This window comes from Penicillium daleae (genome assembly GCF_028827525.1).
Source record: "Penicillium daleae strain IBT 16125 chromosome Unknown utg000006l_segment0_segment0, whole genome shotgun sequence".
NCBI classification, from domain to species: domain Eukaryota; kingdom Fungi; phylum Ascomycota; class Eurotiomycetes; order Eurotiales; family Aspergillaceae; genus Penicillium; species Penicillium daleae.
The window spans coordinates 343,223-370,754 of NW_026623154.1; the positions used below are offsets into that span (position 1 = coordinate 343,223).

Consider the following 27,532-nt stretch of genomic DNA (forward strand, 5'->3'; position numbering starts at 1 on the left):
TTGCACCACGCCCATCTGCTCTGTGTCCCGGGCGGATTACCTGCATTAATCTTGAGCGTGTAGTTGCCACTATCATTGTGGTCATGCACTCCGGTTCGAGGACATGGTCCAAGAGATTGGTTACCAGCATAAGTCAGGCCATAGCATTTATTGCACCACTTCCACTACGATCTCTTTGCCCAAATGAAAGGTGGGGAGCTGAAGATTCTGGTCAATGTTATTAGTAAAATTAGCCACTACGATGTCAAATTTCCCTAGTGAGCTCATGATTGATACGAGTGGTACATGGTACCCATTGGCTTGATCAGAGTAGAGAACACCAAGGTTGTTGACAGTGGACGTATGATCTGGACCGAGGGGCTTCTCACAGCCCACTAGTGCTCGCTGGTACATCTCCTCTGCCTCTTTCAACTTTCCCTGATCTTTGTAGAGATTCCCTAAACCACTGAATGCTCCCGGTACCGCAATATCAATGTTGTCACCTGACCAATCCCCATGACGTACATAATTCGCGTGTGGAATAAGCCGCTGCTGAAGCCCAGAATAATTTCTGTCACTTGAAGTTGGGACAGTGTATCCAACAGATATCAATGCCAGTTCAATGAGCTGGGTCGAATCCACATTTTCGTCTGTGCCGGAAAGATGAATGCACCAGTCTTGTGCCACTGGGTGTATCGTATAGCTTCCCCCTTTTTCCTTAGTCTCAAGGAGAGAGAACCCGATGAGAGTCTTGACACCGGATTTGAACGCCAGTCCGCTTAATATGGTCCTTTCAAGCCAAAGAGGAACATTCGAGCTATAATGGCTGTTTTTTATTAATTCATACCAGATATCTCGATTATCGAAGTGAGCAAGTAAAAGGAGCAACTCCGCTGCGTGCGGGTCCCGCTTCTGGACTTCATGATATGAGATCATCCATGTTTGTAGCATGTTACCTTGTTGGTACTGGCGCTCAGGATTAGATTGCAGCTGTAGGTCGGACCAAGAGTCCTGGTAATACTGCAAGTACTCAGTGATGCTAGTTCCAGTTTCACGCATGAAGGCCCCGGCGATGACGATTGCCAATGGAAGTCCATCTAGTCGACTAGCAAGAGCAAGGGTATCTACTTGCCTCAGTATCATCAATAAGATCTGGGTATTAAGGGTTGAAGTACCTGGATTGCTCTCAGACCCCCTAATGGTATTCTTTGCTGATAAATGGTTGCTTTGCAAGATCCATTGTAGGCTCCTTTGACATCGAAGCTGATCAAGCTCAATACCCGTCGGCCGCGCCACGCCGTGTAGATTTGCTCTTGAAGGAGCACGAGTGCTTGCTCCGTGGACCGCTGCTTTCGGGCTCCAAAGTGACGGATCGTACAGTATATAACACCATATCTGTGCGATCTGTACCCGTGGTTGAATTGAACGGTCGTATCGTGAGCGACGCGAGGAAACAAAAATGGCGGGACGGGCCGAGACGCGAACCCCTGAGCCTCCCGACCGCGACGAACACGAAGATTCACCTCCACGATTGTCGAGGCCGAAACGCACCACAAGGCCACTAAATAACTATGCTCGAGAGCAAGAGATCGACACCGAGCGGAGAATCACGCGCTCCCAGCGGGGGAAGAACCTGGGCAAGCCAGTTGCCCAAGGTGAAGCGGTAACGTCGGACTCCTCGACAGAGAGCGAGGACCCGAACGCATCTGAACTTGTACGAGAGCTCGTTAAACTCAGAAGAGAGATCAGACTACGAGATGATCTGCATAAGAGAGAACTGCAGAAAATCAAAGAAGAATTCAGTGCCGCCCTTGCAGAAGTTCGACTGGAGCTACAGACCCTGACAGATGGACTCCCGACACCGCAAGCCCCCTCCGAGCCATGCTCCCAGAACGGCCACGATGAGATCCTCCGCGAGATTCAATCCCTGCGTGATGCAATCAGCCCTCCCGCCCTCACAAGTTCCCCGTCCTATGCAGATGTCGCCCGTACTCCCCCACTCAGTCACCCGAGCAACATACGGACTCTTTCAACGTCGAACACAACACCAACCACTGTCACCGATACGTTATATTGCACAATAGACACCTCGAGGATGGCAGAAAATGGAAACGAGAGGATGTCCGCAGGCCCAATCCGGGCGACGGTCGAGACAGAGATCCGGACGATGGAAGACCACATGCACTGGCGTTGTCGCGCCGTCACCGTGGACCCGAAGAACACGAACCGGATCAGAATAGCGTGTCGCGATGAAGCCGAACACCAGTTGGTCAAGAAAGTGGCGGAAGCAAAGATCGGCGCGGGAGCCCGGGTACTTCGGGACGAGCTTTACCCGATCAAAGTCGATAGCGTCAACAAAGCCGCAGTCCTGGATGAAAATGATGAGATCCGAGCCGGAGCTGCGGCAGCCTTCAGCGAGGAGAACGAAGCTAGAGTGGCCAAGATCGCATGGCTCAGTAGAAAGGAGAGTGCGAAGGCCTATGGGTCAATGGTCGTTTACCTTACCAAAGGTGCTGACGCACGGAGACTCCTGGCCGACGGGTTCTTTCACGCTGGGGGAGAGTCTGGCGTGACCAGCACCTTCGAATATCGACCACGACCGATGCAATGCTACAACTGCCAGGAGATTGGCCACAAGGCGTTCCAGTGTAAGAACGTCCAGAAATGTGCAAGATGCGCCACGGACGGCCATCGCCATAGTAACTGCGACCAAACGGTGCTAAAGTGCGTTCCATGCGGAGGCCCACATGAATCGTACAGCAAAAACTGCCGGAAGCTCTATCCGTCACGTCATGAATAAAACCCTCCGAATAATCCAACTAAATGTGAGGAAACAGGGGGCGGTACATGACAGCTTGATGAACGACGAAGAAACCCAGGGGGCAGTGGCACTAGCAATTCAGGAACCCCAAGCGAGGAGAATTCAAGGCCGGCTTTTGACAACCCCGATGGGACATCACAAATGGACGAAACTGGTTCCACCTGGAGAGAAGGCAGATGGGCAATTCGAAGTATGCTCTGGATCAATAAGGATGTTGAAGCGGAGCAAGTGCGGATCGAGTCCCCGGATCTGACGGCGGCGGTCATTCGGATCCCCGGGCGACAGATTTTTATGGGATCAGTTTACGTAGAGAGGAGGAGATGCCGCGGCATTGCTCGAAGCATGCGATCACCTACGCAAAGCAATCACAGAGGTACGGCGAGACACGGGCACGGTGTTGGAGATCATAATTGTGGGTGATTTTAACCGTCATGATCAACTCTGGGGAGGAGACGACGTGTCTTTGGGAAGACAAGGCGAAGCGGATCCAATCATCGACCTCATGAATGAATTTGCCCTCAGCAGTCTACTCAAACGAGGCACAAAGACATGGCATGGCGCAGGGCATAGTGGGGACTGCGAGTCCACGATCGACCTCGTCCTAGCCTCGGAAAACCTGACAGACTCCATGGTCAAGTGTGCCATAGTCGGGACAGAGCACGGTTCGGATCACTGCGCCATTGAGACTGTATTCGATGCCCCATGGTCGCCCCCAAAGTATCAGGAACGACTCCTGCTGAAAAACGCTCCATGGAGAGAGATTAATGCCAGAATTGCGAACACCCTGGCCGCCACTCCATTGGAGGGCACGGTGCAGCAGAAAACCGATCGACTCATGTCGGCTGTCTCAGAAGCGGTGCATGCCTTGACACCGAAGGCCAAACCGTCACCACACGCAAAGCGATGGTGGACAGACGACTTGACACAGCTCCGTCAAATATACACATACTGGAGAAATCACGCCCGCTCGGAGCGACGGGCGGGGAGAAAAGTACCCTATCTAGAAGAGATGGCCGGAGGCGAGGCGAAGCAATACCACGATGCCATCCGGCAACAAAAGAAAAAGCACTGGAACGAATTCCTTGCAGACAACGATAACATATGGAAAGCCGCTAAATACCTGAAATCGGGAGACGACGGAGCGTTTGGGAAGGTCCCGCAGCTCCTGAGAGCAGACGGAACGACTACCACCGATCACAAGGAGCAAGCAGAAGAATTGCTGACCACGTTCTTCCCGTCTCTGCCGGATATCATTGACGATGAAGGGACGAGACCAAAAAGAGCACCAGTAGAAATGCCAGCCGTCACGATGGATGAGGTAGAGAGGCAACTGTTGGCGGCGAGGTCTTGGAAAGCGCCTGGCGAAGACGGCCTGCCGGTGATAGTCTGGAAGATGACGTGGCCCACGGTCAAGGACAGGGTTCTTGATCTATTCCAAGCCTCACTGCAAGGAGGCACATTGCCACGGCAGTGGAGACACGCGAAGATCATACCGCTCAAAAAGCCAAATAAAGAAAATTACGTCATTGCCAAAGCATGGAGACCAATTTCACTCCTCGCGACGCTGGGCAAGATACTAGAATCAGTGGTGGCAGAAAGGATCTCACACGCGGTGGAGACGTACGGCTTGCTCCCAACCAGCCACTTCGGAGCCCGAAAGCAGCGGTCCGCGGAGCAAGCACTCGCGCTTCTGCAAGAGCAAATCTACACGGCGTGGCGCGGCCGACGGGTATTGAGCTTGATCAGCTTCGATGTCAAAGGAGCCTACAATGGAGTATGCAAAGAACGATTGCTTCAAAGGATGAAAGCGCGAGGCATACCGGAGGATCTGCTCCGGTGGGTTGAGGCGTTCTGCTCGGAACGAACGGCGACCATTCAAATCAATGGGCAACTATCTGAGGTCCAATCCTGCCACAGGCGGGACTGCCGCAGGGCTCGCCGCTGTCCCCAATCCTGTTCCTTTTCTTCAACGCAGACCTCGTACAACGACAGATCAACAGCCAGGGAGGAGCAATCGCGTTTGTGGATGATTTTACCGCGTGGATGACCGGACCAACGGCGCAGAGTAATCGGGAGGGCATTGAAGCAATTATCACTGAAGCACTCGACTGGGAGAAAAGGAGCGGAGCGACTTTTGAGGCAGACAAAACAGCCATCATACACTTCGCTCCCAAAGCTTACAAATCGGACCAGGGGCCTTTCACCATCAAGGGACAGACCGTTGAGCCCAAAGACCACGTCAAGATCTTGGGCGTCCTCATGGATGCGAGACTCAAGTACAAGGAACATATCGCGAGGGCAGCGTCTAAAGGCCTAGAGGCAGCGATGGAGCTTCGGCGACTTCGCGGCCTCTCCCCAGCAACAGCACGTCAGCTTTTCACATCGACGGTAGCTCCGGTAGTAGACTACGCCTCTAGTATCTAGATGCACGCTTGCAAGGATAAGGCCATCGGGCCGATCAACCGAGTCCAAAGAGTGGGAGCGCAAGCAATTATAGGGACATTTCTCACAGTTGCGACCAGCGTAGCGGAGGCGGAGGCTCACATTGCCGCTGCACAACACCGCTTTTGGAGACGGGCCGTGAAAATGTGGACGGACATTCACACCCTGCCAGAAACCAATCCGCTCCGCAGGAGTACAGCAGGGATCAAGAAATTCAGGAGGTACCACCGTTCACCGCTGTACCAGGTGGCAGACGCGCTGAAAAGCATTAAGATGGAGACACTGGAAACCGTCAATCCGTTTACATTAGCACCATAGGAGACACGCATGCAGACCGATGTTGAAGCAATGCCGGACTCACAGACAGTACCGGGCGGATCAATGCAAGCCGCAGTCAGCAGCTCGGCACGGAACGGGCTCGTAGGATTTGGCGTGGCGATCGAGAAACAGCCACCTCGATATCGAAAACTGAAGCTAAAGACCTTTTCGGTGACATTGGGCGCAAGATCAGAGCAAAATCCATTCTCCGCGGAGCTGGCAGCAATAGCACATACATTGAACATGCTAGTGGGACTGAAAGATTACCGGATCAGGTTGCTCACGAGCAACAAAGCGGCGGCTCTCACGATAAGGAACCCTCGACAACAGTCAGGCCAGGAGTTCGTCTGCCAAATATACAAGTTGATGAGAAGACTGCGGAGAAACGGAAACCATGTCAATATTCTTTGGGTCCCTACCAGCAAGGACAATAAACTGCTAGGTCTGGCTAAATAGCAGGCCAGAACTGCGACCCAGAAGGATGCTACCCCACAAGCATCGGTCCCCAGGATGAAGTCGACAACACTGAATATCGCTCGGTCCCAGGCAGTTGCCAGCAAAGCCTTGCCAGAGAACGTAGGGAGACACGTTAAACGAGTGGATACAGCACTTCCAGGAAAACACACCCGACAGCTGTATGATCGATTATCGTGGAAAGAAGCGAGCGTGCTGGCCCAACTCCGGACCGGCATAGCTAGACTCAATAGCTATCTCTATCGGATCAACGTTGCAGAGACGGACCAGTGTGCATGTGGACAAGCAAGAGAGACCGTCGAACACTTCCTCTTTCGATGTCGGAAGTGGACCATACAACGGATAGCACTGCTGCAATGTACGCATATTCACCGGGGAAATCTCTCCCTCTTCCTGGGCGGGAAATCGCCTTCTGATTATCACGGATGGACACCGAATTTGGAGGCAGTGCGAGCTTCAATACGATTCGCAGTCACCACGGGCCGACTCGATGTCGCCTAGTTACGTCGACCAACACAATTACACCCTCCCCCGAACTAACCTACTCCTACCACCTTGTGCCAGAGATGGTAGACGCGCTTCAACTGCCGAGGATAGGATGTTGAACACTTGAAGAAGCGCCTTCAAGCCAGTCTACTAACAAAATTACTAACCCACAAGGATCCCTATGATATTGACAGCTGAGAGGACATATACTGAAAAGATCCATGTATGGGCTCGAAGGAGATACTGCATATATACATTAGGACCTGTATCGATAGATCAGCAATAGTTGCCCTTTCGGCTTAGCCGCCGGGCGTTAATGAATTGTGTGTGTGTGTATATAACACCTCTATACATTAGCTCAGTAAGCTTCGCTCTGCCGCGTGGCTAGGACCATTGGGCTGGGACTACTATAGAGCCTAGCCCCCATTTAATAAGCATTGACATGAGAGCATTAGATCACAGGGGTCGGCAGGCTCATTCAACACGACTTTGGATATAGAGAACGGTGGGAGTGTTTCGTTTGCTCTCTTTGACGATAGAACGATTGGCAGGCAGAGCTCAATTGACCCGGTGGTGTACACTGGGCGCAGACGATGTGCAGTCGTGCGCCAGAATTAGCAACCGTGCTTTGCGGTGTGGCTACTAGATGAAGTGGACGAGTGAGCTAGTCATTCATGCGAGTCAATCGCGGGCTGACGTCCAATTCCTCGAATGGCCTCCGAATCTGAAAGGCCGTAACGCGACGTCGTCTGATCGCGTGCAAACAGTCGATTTCTCCTCGACCTACGCTGCAGTTCGCACTATGCGTGTCTATACAGTTCGACCCAGTTGCCAACTTTGCCGTGTTACTGTTGGTATCACCAGCTAGGTACTGTGTACACAGTTAAGTGGACAGCATGTATGGTCCAAAAGCAGAAAGTAAATTGATGATGTAGATAGATGTATGTTCCAGGTCCTCGTCCAATGCCCCTGAATCCATACGGCGGGAGCCGCAGCTTAGCAAGATTACGTACAACATGTCTTTGCTTATTCTGACGGGAGGATATGTCCCGACAGTTACCAAATCCTCGTTGGCTTCACTATCGATCAGCAAAGGGGACAGGATGAACGGATAGGAAACAGGCTATACTCCTACAGCACCGGCATCATGCGGACTGGAGGTGCTGTCGGGCCATTACCTCTGCGTTAGTCCGTCCTGCACGTTTCGTCTTCTCTCCTGGGCCCTCGAACGACTGGCAAGCAGGGCTCAGCCAACCCGCTAGCGATAACACAGCGCAGTCCTAAAATAGCATATGGACAGGCAGGGTAGTCAAATCACTTCTGCAGTAGTCCTCTGCACTGCCTACCGACATGGGCACGATTGGCAGACAGGTATCGTCTGGCTGCAATCCTGCCAGGGCTTTTGCGGTCCGAGATTAAGACTTCTCTGTGCGTACCCGTCTAGGCCTGCTTGTTGAACAAGGTGCACTCGGTCAGACGAGTGGTACCGACCTAAATATGGATATGCACTGTCGTCTTGTCGGGGTGGCGCATGAAACGCTATGGCCTGGTCTCATTCCATCACGGGCTGACGTCCAATCGTGCAAAGCCGCCTGGACTATTGCTATGGCGCCAGTGTCCAGGTACTTCCCGGAGCTGACTCAGTCGATGCTGGGTCACAAAAATATAAAGGGCCTCTTTCCCCCGACTGGCACCAGCTTCTAGTTCTCCATTTACTTTTACTTCCTATCTTGCGAGGTGATACCGGCTTTCTCCCCCCCCCAGTATGGCGACTAGTGGCACTATGGCGAGCCCGATCATTATCGTCGATGACGATGAAATACAGAGCCCCGAGCTACGTATTTCACGACTTAGAAGAGGCCCTCGGCGGGATTACAGATACCTAGATTATGAGAGGGTGCTCGCTGAATCAATCGATGATACGACTGGCTCGACATCATCACGGAAAAGAAGAAGAACAGAAACGAAGGAGCGGTCTACTTTGGTACGAGCTCCTCGCAGCACTTCCTTCTTCCGTGGCTAATGAAGCACTAGGATGACGCTTTCAAAAAACTTCGAACCACATTTGACGGTGAAATCACGATGTTACGAGAGAGAAACCGAATGCTCCGGGACGAACTTCGTCTGAAGAGGAACGAGCACCAAAAAGGAAAAGAGGTACTCATACAACTGAGGGAAAAGCTACGGTGCAAGATCTGCTACGAGCACCCAGATCGTTGGGCGACGCTTGCATGTGGACACATGTTTTGCTTGTCATGTGCAGAGAACCCAGAGAACCCTAAGACGCCAAAGAAATGTCCCCTTTGTAGGGCACCTGTCAAAGGTTTTCTCCCATGCTACCCATTTGCAGGATAAAGCGCAGCCACGCTGTCATGTTGATAAATCATGCTGTTTCATGTCTTATTTCAAGCTTCGTTGTTTGTATGTATGTGTTTGTCCGTTCTGGGCTCGGGCGATCGGAGCGACTGACCAAAAGAGTTCGAACTTGACGGCAACCGTTACTGCGTGTATTCATTCTTTGCGACCCACTGATAGCAAATACGGACGTTAGAGCACTCTTTCGGGAATCCAAAGTAAGAGGGCAATGGTATTGCGTTTATTCGTTTCAGCATCTAAACCTAGCAAGAACAAAGTCACTGGTACTGCCCCACGTAATGAATCATATGGCCGATGAATTGATCAGTATAGAGCTTTTCGTTCTGATCCCGGAGGTATAACAATCGTCTCCAGGGCGATGACGGTCCAGGCCGTGTTGGACTTCGCCGAGGCGTCACAACGGTTTCGCAGTCGCGCGTCACGAGGGCAGCCTAATAGTGAGAGCGGCAATTAGGCCACGGCAGGCCGTGACGAGGCCAGGGACTTGCCCGGCTGGTTCGAGCAACATCGGAACCTGTCTGAGAAAGAAATTAAGGAGCAATTACATGAATTGACCCGATCTAAAAGGAGGGTAGAACCTCAAGCATTTCATAGCAAAAACGGGTAGCATTATTCCATGCTTTGGATGGTTGAGCCTTTGGCTATTCCAAAAGACTGCCTCGCTATGGGCACGAGACATGTTATCTCCAAGAGCATGTTATCTTTTTTGTGCTGTATTCTGATTGAGTAAGACTATATATATTCTTACATCAACTTTATGATGAAATCCCATGTTTAATAGTATTCAAAGACTTTGAAATGCTTTAGCTTTCCATCGCCCGAAGAGAGCAGGAAAATTCAGTCATTGGCTAACATTATTGATCGCATTAAATAAGCCATCTTTGCTCACAGACCCAGTGCACATAGTTCCAAAGCCTGGAAAATGATCGATTTTCTCTTCTATCATAACTTTGTGAATTTGATTCATGAGCTGCAAAAATAATAAGCCTTTACCAAAAGAAAAAGTGAAGATTTTCTCATACCACATGACGATGTTTCGGCCGATGGTTAGTTCTTGATTCTTGACGCAATCTGGTGCAACCTCAGGAATGCCATGGATCCATCGTCTAACATTTCTGTCACTGATAGAATCATTACTTGAAAGACCCCATTTTGTGTTTCTGGTGGCCCGGCCCTTTGAGGTGGTCGCCTGCTGCGACGATCTGACACGACCATCGCGACATTTTCGTAGGATATAATATTTCTTTCCTCGTAAGGACTCAACAGAGCGCTTCACCCCAACTTGCTCCAAATAGGCATCAGAGCGAGCGGTCCACGACAGTTTGCGGTTGGCCTCTAACCAGGGAAGAAGTTTATCTTCTTCCCATTTAGGCCATGCTGTTACATTGCGCGAGTGCATGGTGATAATCTTGATCCCGGTTGTTATAAGCTGACTGGTTTATGACAACAGATAGAGGACAGGTATATAGGCTTTGTTGAGCTTTAATCCTTCTGGATTCGCATTATCTAATGCCCGCTTCATGCCGAACAACTAGGGAAATTGTTCTGACTGTTTGATTTAGGTCTACCAAATTGATTGACAGACCCCGTTTCGACGTTGATGCCAGTCCTAACCCTGAACAATTGCTGAAGTGTTGAACCAATATCTAGATGGGTTTTTAGTACTGCCTATGGTTGTACAATATAAATGTCGACAAGCTGGAAACTGGTATGCTGTTCCGGTTCCGCCGCACTGCCTGCGACAAAAATGTGTTGCAAGGAAGTACGATCAGTTAATTCCGAGAAACAATAAGCCAAATCTTACCCCCCTCCACTTGAACTGAGAACAAATACACCATTCAAATGAGGCTGCAGTAGACTATTTCCCCGAAACGGCGAGGGCACAAAGTGTCCAAAAAGTGTCACAAACTACGTAGTGAATGCGATTATTTCCAGGTAAAACGCGGTGCCCATTCTTTTGTACAGCTGGGTAAGCAACGTTGATTAACTTTATGGTTCTATCTGTGACTGTTTATATTACTGTATCATTATTTTATAACAGATCAAATGTAACCATTCGAGTGTGAGCAAATGTAAAATTATGAGATGGTGATTTAAGGGCACAAATATGTTTGCCGTGGGACAAAAGAATGATCTTTCCTGGCGGGTAAACATGTCAATAGTAGAATGTAAAAAAGATGAGACCATTCCCTTTTCCTTGGAGTTATCTCATCAATATCTAATTAGACTGTCCTCGCTATGTTGTTGCTTAATGAATTACAATACTGTATATAGTACAGGATGTTCCGGGATGAAGCAAATTTCGACCATTTCGGAAAAATCCACCATCTTCTCCTAGCGCTTGGAATTACTAGGGGCATTTTCAAGGATCAGAGTTTTTACACAGAACTGATGTCGTTTGCCAATTCGTTCATCACATCTTGCCACGGCAACAAATTAATCCCTGGATCCCAATAACGCAATAATCACGATGCGCAGACAAATTGAACGAGAGCAATACCATATAGCATAGACGCGAACACAGAGCAAATGTGCATTATTGTGTGCCCTTTAGCTGTAGAAGGACCGGAAAGGCCAGACTGGGCGGGTTTGTCACTCTGTCGAAGGTAATACCATCCTCCAACGCCATTTATGACGACCATCGCAGAATAAGATGCATTCAGTCGGGAGGGGCCTGAAGAAGCTGTGACAAGTAACAGAACCACTAGGAAAGCATGACTACCTGTCCCACCAATAACTGCAACTCGGACCCTCTTTTCCAAGGATAAAAATAATAAGCAGACTGCCGCAGTAAGGCTGACCAGTGAAAGCCCAGAAATACCGTATCTGCTTATCCTATCATTGTCAATCTCCAGAAGTAAGACTGAAACGGAGGTCGCCCAGATGTGCAAAATGATTCCCACGTAGTCCAGTCGAAAGTAGCCGCTGGAGTTTCTTCCCATAGAGTTGAACACCCAGTGACAAAATGCGGAAAACAAGAAGCAAATCAGGTTGCATATCAGACAAAATATTGCGATGTAGGCATCTAAGGTCGGTGATGAGCATCGAAAAATGAACCAGATGAGCAGCAAGAGCATCCCACAACCACATAGATGGAGTCTCGGATCAACCAGACCTGAGGCCTGCCTTAATTCACATTCCGGGCCGTTGGATAGAGATTGCGGAAATGCATCCATCATCCATAGTGACAAGAGACTTGATGTTTCCTAGTCAACCATGAATATCTATGTTAGACACTCATCCAACGAGTACGTCGGAATGCTCCAGTGGCCTTCCATGTTCCAAGTGTATTGACCTGGAATGGGCTACAGGAGATTGAATATTTATAAAAGCAGATCGATCAACAACCCGAAGATATGTGACCAAAGTTAAACAATAGTAGTCTGCACACTTCCTTGTGAATCGAATTTTATTGAGGGTAAATAATGACGTGTAATGTGAATGTGACCTCTAGGACCTGGCTGATGTTCACAATGGGGAGCAAGCTGATCTCACTCTCCGGCTGTTTGTGAACTTCACACGAGCAGCCACATTTCTGTGTCCGGCAATCATCTAAGCACAAATCTGTTTGTTCCGCAATTGCCCTGAATTCCGTTCACTTCTAACTCTCCAGGAATGCTGGTGGCCATACAATACTCAAAATTATTCTTTCATACTCCATATTAATGCCCCAACCTCAGATCAGCTACCTCTATCCCTTTGCATGGTGATCCCTACTTGATAGATATTATAAAGATTTATTCTTGTGGAACTGCTTACACGATCTGTGAAAGATGGTCATGGCCAGCCTTGATTTACCATGTTCGTAATGCCTCTTACCCGGTTACAACGATTAAATCAATTAGCACATATCAACGAGCGCCCACATCTCGTCGACAGAGGCGCCGAGTCTTAGACTGCGATAGATAAGTCTATATATCTGGCACGGTTGACATCGAGCACTGGTGCCCCGTGAAGATCCCTCGTACTGGTGCTGGTATACCACCATTCCTTGTACAGATATCCGCTACAAGCCATTATGGACACCGAGGTAAGGCTTATTAGATACCTTGAGAGCGTCTGCTAATTGACCTTAGGAGATCCTTCGAACCATTGCGTCGATGTACGCACGCACAACTCAAACCGAACGCCAGACCGAACGTATCGTCTCTGAATACAAGCGGGAGCTCTCCAAGACACGCGATGCCCTGGAAAGAACAAGAATTGACCTGGAGAGGACGAGAAATGATCTGGAAGAGACCGTGAAAATGGCCGAACTTCTCTGCGACGTAAATCGAAGGCTCGGGACTGTGACGGACTACCTCCTGAAACAGCAGGGCCGACTGGACGATAAAGACTGCAATTCGTTTGAAGCAATGTTCAATATTCTTCTCAAACAAGCTGAGACTCGAGGGGACGAGCCTGATGTGGATCAGGGTAGCAAAAGTGACAGGCAAGGCGAGGCCGAGCAGCCGGCTGGTGTCATCGCACTGGGATAGAAAACGAAGACTTCCTGATGAAAAAGTGGCACTATTGGCTGTTACTGTAGTCAGGTTCATTCATATACGGAGAATAAGATGGTCAGGCACTGTATGAATCGTTCTTCCTCAGGCCGAGTTCAAGGTCATTCCGAGACTCATTAAGAGTAGATTCGACCTTGGACAGGTGTCTTGTCTGCCGCGGTATGCGAAGTTTAGTGCCGGTACAGTAGTTGAGCACAGGAACCAAATTATGAGAAATACTATACTATAGTAGGAGGATGGCCAATTGATCTCCGACGAACAGTAACCAGTCTACATTCCTAAGATACAGAGTGAAATGAAAGTCTTTGATACCCCATTAATTACTAGACTGTGGCAACCTACCTGGCAAAGAAACTGTGCAGAAGATTCCTCATCTGCTTCTTGTGCAAGGCTGATATGATCTTATTGTCTAACCCGAAGCGCTGCACCCCCACTCTCTAGACTCAGGCCATGTGGAACCGTCTGGGTCACAACTCAGCCTGCATTAATGATCGGCCAAGGTCAGCCCCGTACGACCTCATTGAATCTTGCAGTGACCCATTCTTCATTATTGTAGAGTGTTTTCTTTTTGCCTAGGAGCGATGCCTGTGTATCTAACCACCGCCGAGCCTGGTCAGTTTGCTGCTGGCATCTTTCACACAATATGCATTTCGCCAGCATTTGGTAGGAGTGCTCAGAAAGAGACCCGCTGCAGGTGTCAAGTTTAAGGAGTGCTTGTGATCGGCCGTACTTCCGGGCGACTCGTTCACAGGGGCTACCATCTCGGGTGCCTATACACAATGCTCGAGCGTCATAAAGGGGTGACATTGGTAGTTGTACAGAGGGGAATCCATACTTGATTGACAAGAGCCGTCGAAAAGGAATATGTGAGTGTAGGCCTTAAAACAAGCAATACATTCCCTGTGTCTAGATATGTAAGCTTTTGATATCCCAGGAGGCATGAGTTCGAACAGAAAGGAAGAGCAGCTCTCAGGACAGCAAGGAGCGGCAGACTGATTCTGCTCAGTTGGGCTGACTCCGAAGCGTTCATTATTCCTAGTAATAAAGAAAATGAAAACAATCTCCTGGGAATCATTAGATTTCTCGAGGACCTGCAAATTGTCACATATTTTGTTCAGAAACACAAGCAGAACGTCCATGTTCAAAATTCGCGTCCAATACTCACTTGACACGCAAAGCACGAATCCAGCCCATCAGGTGCGAGAAGCACGCGAAAGCAATGAATGATAGTTGTTCTGTATTTACCCGCGGCTCTGTCATTGTTCAGGTATTTCGAATCAATTTACTCGTACCTGCAGCGCTGAGAATGGGTGCGCCAAAGACCGAACAGCCCGTTTATCCTCACTCTCTTCGACCCAGGTAGACAGATGGACCTCTTAGACGTAACAAGACAGTCAGTTATAAACTACAGCCGTGACAAATCACGGAACACAATAACTCACCTCACCCTCACTGACGAAATGGCTTCGAATAACCGTCAGCCTGAGCGACCGCCAACATATTTCTTCCCTGCAACACCCAAGTTGGCCGACACTCTAGGGACTCACGCTCCCAGGAGCAACCCTCCTCAACAAGTCAAGAGAGCAGATGACGGAGATGGCTCAACAGTTCCATCAGTTCTGCGGAGATCCTACCGTTGGGGTAGCGGGAACAAGCGGACACGCTCTTTTGAGGTTCCTGTATTGAATGAAGACCCCTGGGCCGATTACGAAAAGAGTATCTCGATTTTCCCTAAACGGCACACTTTTCTTGCCAGACACCGTCAGAACAAAGAAGAGCTGGTTCACATCGAGCAGCTGGAGAGGAACGTGGCGACGGAGTCGGTCCACGATACCATCTGCCGCCTTTCCCATCCCAGTTTCCTTCGCCTTCTGTGCTGCTACCATTATGAAGGGTCGGCATTCTTGGTTTGGGAGCCCGTGGAGCTGTCTTTGGCCCAGGTCATTGGGTCCAAGTACGCAATCCGGGAAGCAGAGCTTGTGTCTATAGTGTGGCCAGTTAGTTTTGAATTCCCCCTTTCTTGCCTTGAGACTTTAGTGCTTTTAGCGCCGCAGCTCACCACATTTCAGATTATCCAGGGAATCCGATACTTACGGGACTCAAACCGTGCCCTTGCCTCCCTCACGTACGAGTCAATTTTTCTCACCGATTCTGGGAGCGTGAGAATTAGTAGGTGCCACTCCACTTGCTGGAACTCATTTTACCTCGGGATGGGCCTTGTACTAATGTCGGATCGTTCCCTGCATCTCAGCGGGCGTGGAACGCAGTTGCGAAATCCACGCAGCAGACATGAATGCTGATACGCTGAAGCTGTTTGCATTATCAGATATCATCAACGGGCTTCGAAAGCAAATGAGTCCACTCGAACCATGGAGCCCTCAGGCTGAGGAACTGGCAACACGATTGATGACCACGCCTTTAGATGATGTATGGCGGGTAAGTCCAGCTGCCGAAGAGCGAAAAACAGGTGGAGCGAAACTGACTTGACCTAGGATGATCTCTTTACCCAAATGAAAGGCGGGGAGCTCAAGATGCTGGTCAACGTCGTCAGTAAAATCAGCCACTACGATGTCAAATTTTTCTAGTGGGCTCATGATTGATACGTGTGGTACACGGTACCAATTGGTTTGTTTGATGGCAGCCGAATCAGGACGGAATGGATGCGAGTATGAAAATGATGGTATCTACTCTACACTCTATAGTTCTACAGTGGCTGTTCAGCAGTATTTGGAACATGTACTTTAATCCGCATACCGCTTTTCTCTAGCCTCCGGCATAATCTTTCCATCTGCTGCCCCTGCGCGTAGAAATGCGCGGATTATGGAGGTTAATTCATACGTCTGACAATTCGCGCTCGTTCTCCGCGGCGTTGTTTATTATCTATTTCTACTACTACGACCCGCGGCAACGGAATCTTATATTCTGGAGGTCTCTCAGCAGAAAACTAAGTTTGGCATATTAGGGTATTTGCCCTTCGATCCATCTTGTCGCTCATCAATCAGACCGTTGCGCCGGCTGGTGTTGGCGCAGTTCAAATCAAAAGCTTTGCTTTACTACGAAATTACACGCTGGACGTACGCGACTGGAATTGGAAACTGGTCATTCTTCCTGACTCAGACTAGGTGACCGTGTCGCGTCTTGATACCAGTCTTCACTCCCACGTGACTGCACCTCCTCCTGGGGCCGGAAACTCTGTAGCAGCTTCACCGCCTCGGCCATTCCTCCCTCCACGTGTCGCAGCTCTTCGTCAAGCTGAGCCACCAGGTTTTGGCTTTCTGTTAGCTGCCGTTCCATGGCTTCTGCCCACGCTTCCCATTCCTCAACCTTCGCCCGCAATGCATCGGAACGTGACCACGCCCGGTCCAGCTCATCGGCGAGCTCCTCGTTCTTACTGTCTAGCCGTCGGATAGTGGCCGTGAAGGATCCGTTCTCAACCCGTGAAACTGGACTCTGCCACAGTGATTTCAACATTAGCGAATTGCCCGGAACATTGGCGGAATTCTCCCATCACGCAGACGTACATTTCTGCCCAGATTCGAGTTCTGGATGGTGCAGCCTGGCAGGGTCTCCGGGTCGACGGCCTCGATTGAGCGACCTAGGTTGTTGATGATGCTATTGTATTTGCCGACGGATCCAGTGCCCAGGTTTGTTGCCAGCAGATGTTCGTATCCTTCCGCGACAGACCACGCATAGCCGTCTTCGGGACAAGGCTACAGGCGGACCTGGTGTGCGGGAACTTTGAGTCCCAGTCGTTCGTCTGCCAGAGGCTGTCAACGCCTAATGCGTTCTATGATACTAGCACGATATTCCTTACAGATATGAGCTGCCAAAGCCTCACGGCAGTCTTGTCTCCGCTAGGCGCGCTTTTCATTACTGGATAATGTCATGGTGTCGCACTTGGGTCGACCGGGTTTCTGGTGTCTAGGCAGGGACTGACCTTTTGCAGGACAAGTGTGGCCGACGGACTCTGAAATATCAAAAATGCGGGAGTGGTGATTTTTTACACGCCTGTGCTGAATTGAACGGCCAGGCTTCCAGGGCGAAGCCAGCATCGGAAGGGTCCGTTCAAAACTTAGCAGTGCATTGTTCAACAGGAGCGTGGTTGATTCCATACCAATTCTGACATGGACGGACTGTGGGAATTGGGACACATATCGGCAACGAGGGAGCCTCAGCAAGATGTCAGGCTTTTTGCACAGTCCAGGGACGTGAGTTAGGCGGAAACACTGTCGGTGTCTTGGCGTCGATTCGAGGCATGTGCCAAGCCACTTGTTCTCGAGGACCATCCCCAGTCATAACCTGACAGCGTTGCAGGAAACCATATCACTGTCGGCTAAGTCAAGACGCTCACTACTAGCGGCTCTTATGCGCGTACCCTCACGAAGGAGAGACTAAGGTAATCTACATCAGATTGGACGGATACACCAGTGAAGTGAGGGCTTTGCCCTCAGAGCTAGGGTAGGGTATGTATTTCTCGTCGTGTGGAACGTCTCTGCGACATTATAAATACTCCATTGCTAGCTAGGCTGTCTATCCAAAGTCATTAAAGGCAACCTGATTTTTCTTTTGACAGTGCCATAACGCACAAGCGAAGACGCCCGGTCCAACGCGATGCGGAGACAGCGAGTCTCAATCAGCCTCCGCCGAAGAAGAGAAAGATTACCCGCTACCAGGCCAAAGCAACGGCGGTTGAGCAATTAAGCAGTCCACCCTGCCAACGCACTCGTATCACGCTCCGTCTTCGACAGGGACGGTACGGAGGGTTGAACGATACAGGGAGGGCAAAGCGGAGTACCGCGGGGCGAGACGCGCGCTGTGGTGGTCCGGACCAGGACGATACCGCAAAGAAAGAAGCCATCCGCCAGGACTGGCTACGCAGGCTTCGCCCCCGGCCTACTCGGGCCGAATAGAAGCCTGGTTCGGTGAGCGGTTGGCCCAGACCGCGATAGTAGGGTTCGGTATCAGAGCGTGAGGAGTACGATGAATTGGAATTTTGAAATTGTAGTGCGATACTCTATACTAGGGTGGGTTCATGGACGTTATCTTTTCGTAACTCGCTCGGAGAAGCCAGAATGCTGACGAAGGCCAGCGCAGACCACATGAATAAACAGAGAGAAACAGAAATGTGCCGACGCTTGGCCATTCCGGGTTTGATTGGAAGCTCATACAACCTATTTGCTGCGGTCAATGGCGCCACTGAGCATGTATTCTAAGTGGGCCAATGGCCGTAAAGGCCAGCAAAGGCTCTCTCTTGCTTGCGTTGGAATTTAACGTGCCTACTGAAATCGGTGTACGAGAGATTGTGATTGATGCAAATGCATGCGGGATAAATTCCTGAGAATGCGATGCTCTGTTAAGAGGAGAACCACTCCTAGTTTCATTCTAAAAGCGTAGAAATCCCGCGGCCTCACGAAGTCCTTACACTCGCTACTTTCCTAAGACATTCAGGCCTCTAGGCAATCGGTGATACTGTAACTCTTGAGGACGACTTAAGTAATACTATAACAAGGGGCGAAAACACACAGGTGAGCACACTCTCCTTTAGTTCTCTTTTCCTGGTGCCCTTCTTTCCTTACCAGTTCTTTCAGCACAATCTCTAGGATTGGTGGTGGATATCCTCTCGATCTCAGCGCATCCATCCCCTACTGAGGATAAAGATCTTCTCTCTCCCAATACCACCATAGCGGCTGCTTGATCTTTCAATTCCCTCGGTCAATGGACGATCTGGAACCGTTGGGGGATTTTGATGGACGAAGATGGACCCGATTCGAAGTCCATGCTACAGTACTAGGTCGTTCACCGCGAGCAGCTTTCTAGGCAAAGGCACCTTCCGAACTCCTGTTCAATCCTGTGTCGCCAACTTACTCGTTCGTCTATTCAACATTTTGCTATGTATATTTTTACGTCCATCTATGCTTGTACACATGACAGTAATCCTTGGCCTAGATGACCACAAAACCTTTCATTTGCATTCATTCTCTGCTTGAGGGGGATACAAAGGGTATATCACTCCCACCACCTGTTCCTTGAAGGACTTCGTGGATCGACGGAATTGTCCATCTTCCTTCCACTAGGTGAGACAGCGGTGAAGTCGTGTAAGTTGACACAGGTTGCTGATTACAGGAGCCCACAGGGCATACCGAAGAAGGCTCTCCATGGATAGGTCGGTTGTCGTTCGGCAGCCATGCAGTGCTTCCAAATCCTGAGTTTCCCCTGTGGATGGATTGTTGTCCTGGAGAGCGACTTTGATGAAATGCAGTTAATTCCATTCCACGTGCTGGGCTGCGTGCGGTTTGAAGAACCCGATTGTGGGCACTGGTCTCCGTGTTATTTTCAAGAAGCCCTCCTGATATGGTCATAGACGGAGCTTTGGGTTTCTGCCAATATGTCGATTTCTTGTAACCCTCACATCTATAACCAGCCCCCGTACAGTTCACACCTGAGATTGTCTGTCAGCGATGGCCTCTTGCGGAGTATATAATCCTTCACTCTGCGTGCAAAAGCGCTTACATACATGATGGCTTCTGCTCGTCACACTTCTTTTTCCTAGAGCGACAGGTTATACAGCCAGTCTTGGTCCTGTGGCTGAATACACGCTTTCTCTTTGGTTGTAGCTAAACTGTATGTTCATGGACATGTAAATCACTCCGCTGAGACTCAGCAGCCAGCGAAACCATGCTATGCTCGCTCGATATCGTACCTGCGGACTGCGACGTAAGGTCATCAGTGAGTGGTGTCTGTTCCGCGTAGCTGGAGTCTTGCACATTGTTTCCCGGCTGTCTTTCCACGGAAGTCGAGGAACCAACCTCATCCCCGTCGTTATTGATCTCCCTAAAATGCTGCCGTGCTGAACCGGACTGTGCATTTTGCTAGCCGTCGGTAGACGATGGCTTCGCTTGCGTTCCAATTGTCAAATCTGATTCAGTTGTGACCACAAATTCCCAATCACCACCCATCATTTCTCTAGAAGGGGACAAGGGTGTTCTTGATATAAAATCCTGCTTCCCCACTTGATTGTTTGAGAGGGCATCGCTCGTCGGAAGTTCCTGTTTGCCAACAATGCCCGTGTCCTGCGGTGCCCCGATGTTCCGCCTAGCTGTTTGAGAATCGCTTTTTTGTTGCTCTTGGGATATTGAGCTCACAGTAGCAACCGTCAATGGTATATAGTTGGCAGACTCAAGATTGAGCTCTTGGGAAAGGGTCGAGCCAATATTTGCATCATTACTTTCCTTCTCATCTCCCAGAGCCTTCTCTTTCGAGAAGGCCTCTGTACGGTTCGCATGGTCCGTCATTGCCGGGATGTGGCGCGTAATAGCACAGGAAAATACGTCCGTGGTAGAATTTGGACTAACTGCTGGGATCCCTGGTACTGTAAACAGTCTTAGAATTTTGATGATCATTTCGAGAACAGCACATACTCACTTCCTTTGTTGGTTCCATCGGAAAACTCAGCCAGCGGTAAGATTCTTGGTTGGACTCTTATTGGCTCGTCCAGGTTTGATGGCACGGATGACTGGCAACTCAAGACAAAACGGTCCGCTGGCTCTATACCTGGAAGTAGATCAGCAAAAGTTTTCCGTGCCATTCGTACGACCCAACTGGTACCTAGTACGTAATGAGAAATAATTAAGGGAATTCTCACCTGACCATGAGTCTTGCAGTCCATCAATACATTCAATGTCCGAACGGCACTCAACCGAGGACTGAAGATCTGGGGAGAGTGCTGCAAGGGGCTCTTTTCTTTGATCAACTGTTTCGTTCGAATCCACGGAGACCTCTTGAACTACAGATCTAGACCCGCAGCCATCCAGTCGGTTAACCGCCAAGCGCGGGCAATCCAGTTCAGCGACTGGTTCGGGATCACCGTCTGCGTTCTCTGATGATGATCCTCCTTCTTGCGATCTGCCTTCCTGTGATCTGCCTTCTTAGGGCGCTCGCCATGGCGATGCCCTCAACTCGAATTCAGTCTCTATCGTCTGAGTTCCCGAAGAGTTCTGTTGGAGTGAACAAAGCGATTTAGAAATGATGCCCAACGCCACAGGGAGTTTGGAAGGATCAGTAGATTTTCCTGGGACGGGAAGTTTCACAGCCGGAGGAAGTAGCTCGGTGGCGGCATGCCTTCCATGCGAAGGCCTATTCTTTTTATTGCATAAATAGCCACAGCCTTGTTTGTAGAGTTCGGCTTGCAATGAGTCATAGCTTCGATCCAGGCCCGAGAACAGAAAGTATTTTTCCTGAATTTCTTTCTTGGAGAGGTTCCGATGTTGCTCAAACCAGCCGGGCAAACCCCTGGCCTCTTCGGGAGTCCAGAAGTGGTTTTGGCCTGAAGAGGTTATCAGTGGTTTTGCATAACTATCTGATAAATGTCAGGTCTACCTTTCCTTTTCCTGCCTTGCTTAGCCATGGGAGATCCATCCGGGTTCTTGGATGTAATGGTTGCGCCCGAGCCGGTTGGAGTATATTCACCCGAAATATTTCCCTGCAGCCCGAACATTATGTACTTTTGTTGCAATTTTTCCATCCTTCCAGACAGCCCTATCAATACGTCATCGATTGTTTGATTCACTAAATTCGCACAGGTCAGCAGAGTAGTCGACTGAAGGTGGACTGCACGAACATCGCTCGGTGAGATCTCTCCAGGGCGCTATTTGAGATCGAGTCAATTTGACAATATTGACTTCCGATGCGACATCGCTAGGATATAAATAAGGGTCAGCAATCTGCCGTGGAAGACCGGTTGTAATAAACTCATGGTCCTGTTTTGACACCTCCACTTTACCCTTATCCACCCGGACATAGTAGTTGCCATCAGCCTGCTGCTCCGATTCATATGTTGAGGATAGGACAACATCGGCCCAGTGAATAGTGCATCTGGCCTGGTCGGTCTCCGATGCACGCGGATTGCTCTCTGTGAATAGGGACTGAAGTCTTTCCGCTTTGAGATCGCTGGCAAGAGGAACTTCAAACAGTCGCGCAAGGTTCATGTCTGCTTGCAGAACGGTTTGATAAGACTGCAGTAGTTCAAGAGTAGAACGCAATGCTGTTTCTGGCAGAACCAAGTGACGAAGATATGACCGAGCATGTAAATCCCCGGTGCTTGGGCGAAGTGCTTCTCTCTCCCTACGCTGGGGTTCTTGACTCGGGTCAGGGGGCATTTTGGTCAAGCCCTGCTGGTTATGAGATACCAGAGCAATAGATGTCCGCGACACTTTGCACAAAGATGAATGATGGAACTTTCAGTGGGAGTAGAGTGCAGTCTGAAAAACGTGCCAAGTCACAGGTCGCAGGAATGCGCGATTGGTGAAGGTTGCTAGCTTTGCTATGGAGGGATAAGTTAAATCAGGAGGTGTGCCAAGGGCGGGGAGGTATCTTGCCGCAATACGATTGAAATTATTCCTATATTTTCTTTGAGGATTTGAGCGAATTTGCCTCGGGCCACACGAGAAGAACGACGGAGATCACACAACCTAATCACCAACGGCGCGAACAGGATCACCTCCGATTGGCCGGTTTGTGCCGATCATCAATTTTGGCCCCATTTCAGGAAACAGACGCTTTCTGGGTAATACAAGGAATTACCATTTCAATTGTCAAAATTGTAAGCGATTATGTGCTTAGGAAGGCCGGATACCTATCCCATAGCGAGAACAGAGGCGGACTGATCTATATGCACGTGTGCGCCGGCCGGGTTACTCCATTTCCCAGACATAGGTAAGGATGGAACGCAGCATTTACCCACCGCGGACGAGACCGATGGCTTCGAACCTTGAACCATGGATCGGAGGCCTATTGTGGATATTAAGCTTTCAGCCGGGGCTAATAATCCGCCTACGCCGAGTCTGGTAGGAGTCTTCTCTCAAGCCTCAAAATGGATAGCTGGAGCTTCTAAGGCAATCCACATCCGTGCACGCGAGGGTTGATCCCTGGCCAAGGACGAAAGACAAATTTCCGGGGTTATCGGCGCCTGGACCAACCGAGGGGTTTCCTTAGTCGATTAGCCCCTGTTTACAAAAGAACGCTCTAGGCCAATCGAGCCGCGCAAATTTCAGCGTGACAAAACGATACAATGCACGCGCTTCAGGACAGCCCAGCGTCTCCGCTGACGCACCCCTGATGCATGCCATGCAGGCGAGGCCCACGCAGGCCATGCCAGCCATGCTACTTTAAATCCTTTAAATCCACATTCACCTGCGTGGACCGATATTGACGGGAACTCCAGAATCATTGCTTTGTTATTCCTGCGGTGCTAGTTCAACCTTACCAAGGAGGCCAAAATTAGTTTTATTGGAACGGACGGGGTCGGGCTGGTCCATCCCGTAACCTTCGCCGTATCCCAATTCAGAAATTTTCCCTGGCGATCCCAACTCCATGATTGCCGTTTCTAAATAAGGCGACAATAATGGGGGTGGAACTCTGTTGACCAATACTGACGGTCAATTTAGCGCTGTTGGTGATGGAGATACAGCTTCCAGGTAAAGAGAACCACTTGTGGGCGTTTACAGGGCCATTTGAGGAATCACGCGGAGGATTCGAAAACAAGCTGTACAGAACCAGACCATGCCAAGGCTAGCTAACAGTTGTTCTACCTCGCTCGGATGATTGTGACATCTACCATAGCTCCAGATACGTTGTATTGAGTGGCAAATCTTTGCCCGAAATATACCCCTGCCATGTTCGTTGCTTGGTTAACGATCCCATTCCGCTCTTGGTATTAACTGGTTCGACCTAAGCAGCACGGAAGAAACCCGTTCCGAGATCAAAGGTTTGCTGTAATTTGACTTTGCTAGCCGATCGCGCTAACTTGAGCACAGTCAAATTTACCACATGGAGAAATTCCGTTTCACGCCCAGCCGATTAAAGCAAAAAGCCAGGACAACCAATCGGACTGACCTCAGTAACCGGATGATGTGCCGGGATCTACCCGTCAAGCGCGTGCGCGAAACGTGCGCCATGCACTCAGAAACAGGTGCATACTCCTTGAACGAGAAACCACCTTCTTGGCAATAGTTTACAAATTGCGGAAATTTTTCATATGGAGCTTCGTCCGTGGAGGGGCACAGCCTTGTCGAGTATACTTCCTGTCTTTAGAATCGAGAGACCGTTGGCTATTGAGGTGCTCGAAACCAAAAGCGCACTATCCAATGATATTAATTTGTGGAACTGACGACCAATGAAGTCGTGGCTCTGATCCCACCCTGCCAATCACTTCCGGTCAAGTCCCCCCAGGTGACCGCGCTAACCCGAGCACAGTCAAATATATCCAAAGGGGTAATTCAAACGAGACGTCCCAGGGCCAGGATGCCCAGGATGTCCTTGATCACGGAACAGGGTAGGATATAGACAGGGATTCCTTTAGCTAGTATAAGGATTTGCCTCAAGCTTGCTTTGCCCTGGTAATTTTGCTTCAAGTATTTGCTTTTGCATGGGCAATATCGATCAAGGCGCACCGATAGCTATGGAAAAGCGCAAAACATAGAGCCCCATTGGTTACGAATAAGATATGGTAGGCGGACGATGTTCTCATCTAGTCACGTGCCTCAAATCCGGTATGCAAGCAGTCGCAAATGGCGAAGAAAAAGCGCGCTCGAGAAACTAGGGCAACCTTAGCCATCGGTCACGGGGTGACAAAGTACCTTATTTATACTAGTTCTTCCGTGTTGTTCGTAGATTTGTGCTTGTTGGAGCATGGTATAGACTACTCCTTCATCCGTGAAGGTTGTGGCTGCTATGTATAGCATATATATTGCAGGCAACCAAGGGGCATGTATTTGCTTGAGAGATTTCTCCTTTCTGGAACGGAAATCGACTTTAAGATGAGAAAGTGCCTGTACTGTATAACCAACTTCTCGGACATCTCCGGTGTTGTGACGAGGGAAGTAAAGCGTTTGTTGATCAAGATGACGATTCCTTCTCTAACAAGAACAGAATGTGCGCTTCACAACCTATCGTGCTATCGCATCCTGACTAACCTTAGAGAAAGGCTCGGTGTGTGCAGCCAATATTGTGTTGCCTGTAGGCGCCGTTGGTGAATCCGTTGGTGACTCCGTTGGTGACTCCGTTGGTGACTCCGTTGGCGACTCCGTTGGTGACGCTTTAGCTTTCTGGACCTATTCAACATGCGCACTCCACCCGGTTGGCCTCCTCGCGAGAGACTGATACGGGTAACGGAGCCGATCTCGAGGACATAAGCTCTCAGATTTGCTGTGATCGGAATAGCACCATCAGGTCGCCATGTAAAGCCGAGCGGGATGTACAAATTGGGACGCAGCGAATGAAATGGCACTATCCGAGGGCCATATCCCTGCCTAGCTTCCTGTGCGTGGCCCCTTAGGAGCAAACTAGGCCCGCAGATCAATACCCAAGGGGAGGTACGAGACGTAGGTCACAGGAAAGATGTATGATCGGGTGAACCACCTATTCATATCTGCGCTTGATACGGCCAATGTGATCAGTGGCTCGAAACGACTAGGCCAGAGAGCGCCAAAGTACGGTGGCAATCCGCCCTGACAAAAACGTGTCTTACACTTCCTTTCATATGAGACCAGGCCAACATGCTAGGCCCAACCGAGTGTACTTAGCTTGTTAGAAGAGCGGCACAGCCTATTTGATTTGCTAGAGCCGTATTGTCAAATATCGTTTCGATCACAAAAGCTGATTCCCATAAACGTGATTATCTACCTGCAGTAAGAGATGAGCACACACGTTGCGGTTAGGGCACATTGGCATCGATCACAATTCCACACGATCGCCAAGCCAGGATCAATCTAGCATGTCGTGGCTTTTAGCCGATCAACGTTCCCAGTCACCTGCTAGATGGCAAAGTGATCCCGCCTCCTGAAAGAGCATGGTTTTCAGAAGCGAGATGCACCTAATTGCCATTCCGGCACAGTGTGGAAAGCCAATGTATACGTATCATGGTCTTGTTTGTGTGAATCTCAGCTTACCAGTATCCTCCCACCCCAGACTGCTTGTTGCTCCTCTCATTCTTGTGATGTCTAAAGCAAATTACATCCCGTGGTCACCATCAGAAGAGCAAGATCTTCGAGACTGGCTATCTCAACACCAGCACCTCTCGTGGAAGAAGAAATCAAAAGAGTATCTTCGCGAGACTGGTATTAAACGCGGGCCCGAGTCGCTACGTGGGAAATATAATCAGCTCTTAAGAGGTATCTACCGGCGGCGTTCGATCTCTGCCAGACGGGCAAGACTCCGCTACAGGAATGCTCAGTCTGGAGGATGCCAACGACCAATGCATACGTCTCGTATTCCCAGCTCACCACTCGCTCGAAACCTGCGAGCTCCCGATCTTTGGGCTCGTCAACCGGTCAAGGAGTTTCATCCTGAAGAGTCACTCACTGGAGAACAACGGCGATCGTGTGAGTACAGGCCCAAGGAAGCAAGATAAAATGGATCCGAACTGATTTGATTTACACCAGATGACGCAATACTAGGGATGTTTTCCCTCCAACGCGGACGACGACATCCAGTGCCAGATAAGCTTTGGAGGATATTTGACCAGGTCCTTGGGAAGTGGTGACAGATATCATAACTGTTCTCTATACCAAAGTGTCACGGCGAATGTTATTTTCGGGTTTGAGGGGAGACATTCTCATTTGTCCTACAACATCTGTTTCTTACCGCCTGCTGTATTCTTCAAGTGATAGTGGGTTTCATACCATACAACGCCTCGATGGAGCCCAGTAGTGAGAGTCCTTTCTAATAGCTATTTTCTAGCGGTACGACTGGTCCAGGTAGTGTCCACCAAGTGAGGAAGCTTCCTCAGTGTGCAGGACGCCAATAGAACGAAATCAACCGTATCTTAGACATGGTCACCCGTTCGACAGTTTCCTACCGCTATGATTCGAGTTGGGAATACTGTAAACACCCAACGGTAAGACAGGAAGGTCGGGAACAGCAACGCCCTGTCACGAAGATCGCCACGAATGAAAGGAACCAATTCACGTTGGACCGGTGATCCATACCGGTTCCGCCACGAGTGGCGCCTGCATACGCCCAGGCTAGACTTTTAGGCTGGTCTGTGTTGCCCGCGATTGAATACTCTGCAGCCAATGGGACTCAATTAAATACCAACAAAACTAAGATCGCATGACATCTTGCGTACCTTTCGGATTCT

General features: G+C 49.7%; 9 protein-coding genes across 9 annotated transcripts; 5 read left to right on the top strand and 4 right to left on the bottom strand.

The window, feature by feature from the left end:
- Nucleotides 1-1,438: 1,438 nt before the first annotated feature.
- Nucleotides 1,439-5,224, top strand: N7458_005941 (uncharacterized protein; the record flags this gene model as incomplete). The annotated part of the gene is made up of 3 exons (XM_056909323.1): nt 1,439-2,627; nt 3,163-4,574; nt 4,718-5,224. 3 exons carry the CDS (start codon nt 1,439-1,441, stop codon nt 5,222-5,224), a joined length of 3,108 nt encoding a protein of 1,035 aa, XP_056765027.1.
- N7458_005942 (uncharacterized protein) lies at nt 5,225-6,016 on the top strand (the record flags this gene model as incomplete). Its single annotated transcript, XM_056909324.1, has 2 exons — nt 5,225-5,533; nt 5,561-6,016. 2 exons carry the CDS (start codon nt 5,225-5,227, stop codon nt 6,014-6,016), a joined length of 765 nt encoding a protein of 254 aa, XP_056765028.1.
- A 2,269-nt stretch (nt 6,017-8,285) lies between these two features.
- N7458_005943 (uncharacterized protein) lies at nt 8,286-8,875 on the top strand (the record flags this gene model as incomplete). The annotated part of the gene is made up of 2 exons (XM_056909325.1): nt 8,286-8,504; nt 8,555-8,875. The coding sequence occupies 2 exons, from the start codon at nt 8,286-8,288 to the stop codon at nt 8,873-8,875; spliced, it is 540 nt and encodes a 179-aa protein (XP_056765029.1).
- Nucleotides 8,876-9,859: 984 nt separating this feature from the next.
- Nucleotides 9,860-10,295, bottom strand: N7458_005944 (uncharacterized protein; the record flags this gene model as incomplete). The annotated part of the gene is made up of 2 exons (XM_056909326.1): nt 9,860-9,866; nt 9,919-10,295. The coding sequence occupies 2 exons, from the start codon at nt 10,293-10,295 to the stop codon at nt 9,860-9,862; spliced, it is 384 nt and encodes a 127-aa protein (XP_056765030.1).
- A 2,619-nt stretch (nt 10,296-12,914) lies between these two features.
- On the top strand, nt 12,915-13,374 carry N7458_005945 (uncharacterized protein; the record flags this gene model as incomplete). Its single annotated transcript, XM_056909327.1, has 2 exons — nt 12,915-12,926; nt 12,973-13,374. 2 exons carry the CDS (start codon nt 12,915-12,917, stop codon nt 13,372-13,374), a joined length of 414 nt encoding a protein of 137 aa, XP_056765031.1.
- A 1,484-nt stretch (nt 13,375-14,858) lies between these two features.
- Nucleotides 14,859-15,983, top strand: N7458_005946 (uncharacterized protein; the record flags this gene model as incomplete). The annotated part of the gene is made up of 3 exons (XM_056909328.1): nt 14,859-15,567; nt 15,650-15,834; nt 15,891-15,983. 3 exons carry the CDS (start codon nt 14,859-14,861, stop codon nt 15,981-15,983), a joined length of 987 nt encoding a protein of 328 aa, XP_056765032.1.
- Nucleotides 15,984-16,497: 514 nt separating this feature from the next.
- Nucleotides 16,498-17,269, bottom strand: N7458_005947 (uncharacterized protein; the record flags this gene model as incomplete). Its single annotated transcript, XM_056909329.1, has 3 exons — nt 16,498-16,848; nt 16,920-17,108; nt 17,213-17,269. The coding sequence occupies 3 exons, from the start codon at nt 17,267-17,269 to the stop codon at nt 16,498-16,500; spliced, it is 597 nt and encodes a 198-aa protein (XP_056765033.1).
- Nucleotides 17,270-20,267: 2,998 nt separating this feature from the next.
- On the bottom strand, nt 20,268-20,690 carry N7458_005948 (uncharacterized protein; the record flags this gene model as incomplete). Its single annotated transcript, XM_056909330.1, has 1 exon — nt 20,268-20,690. The coding sequence occupies one exon, from the start codon at nt 20,688-20,690 to the stop codon at nt 20,268-20,270; it is 423 nt and encodes a 140-aa protein (XP_056765034.1).
- Nucleotides 20,691-21,323: 633 nt separating this feature from the next.
- On the bottom strand, nt 21,324-22,382 carry N7458_005949 (uncharacterized protein; the record flags this gene model as incomplete). The annotated part of the gene is made up of 3 exons (XM_056909331.1): nt 21,324-21,721; nt 21,775-21,963; nt 22,016-22,382. The coding sequence occupies 3 exons, from the start codon at nt 22,380-22,382 to the stop codon at nt 21,324-21,326; spliced, it is 954 nt and encodes a 317-aa protein (XP_056765035.1).
- Nucleotides 22,383-27,532: the final 5,150 nt, after the last annotated feature.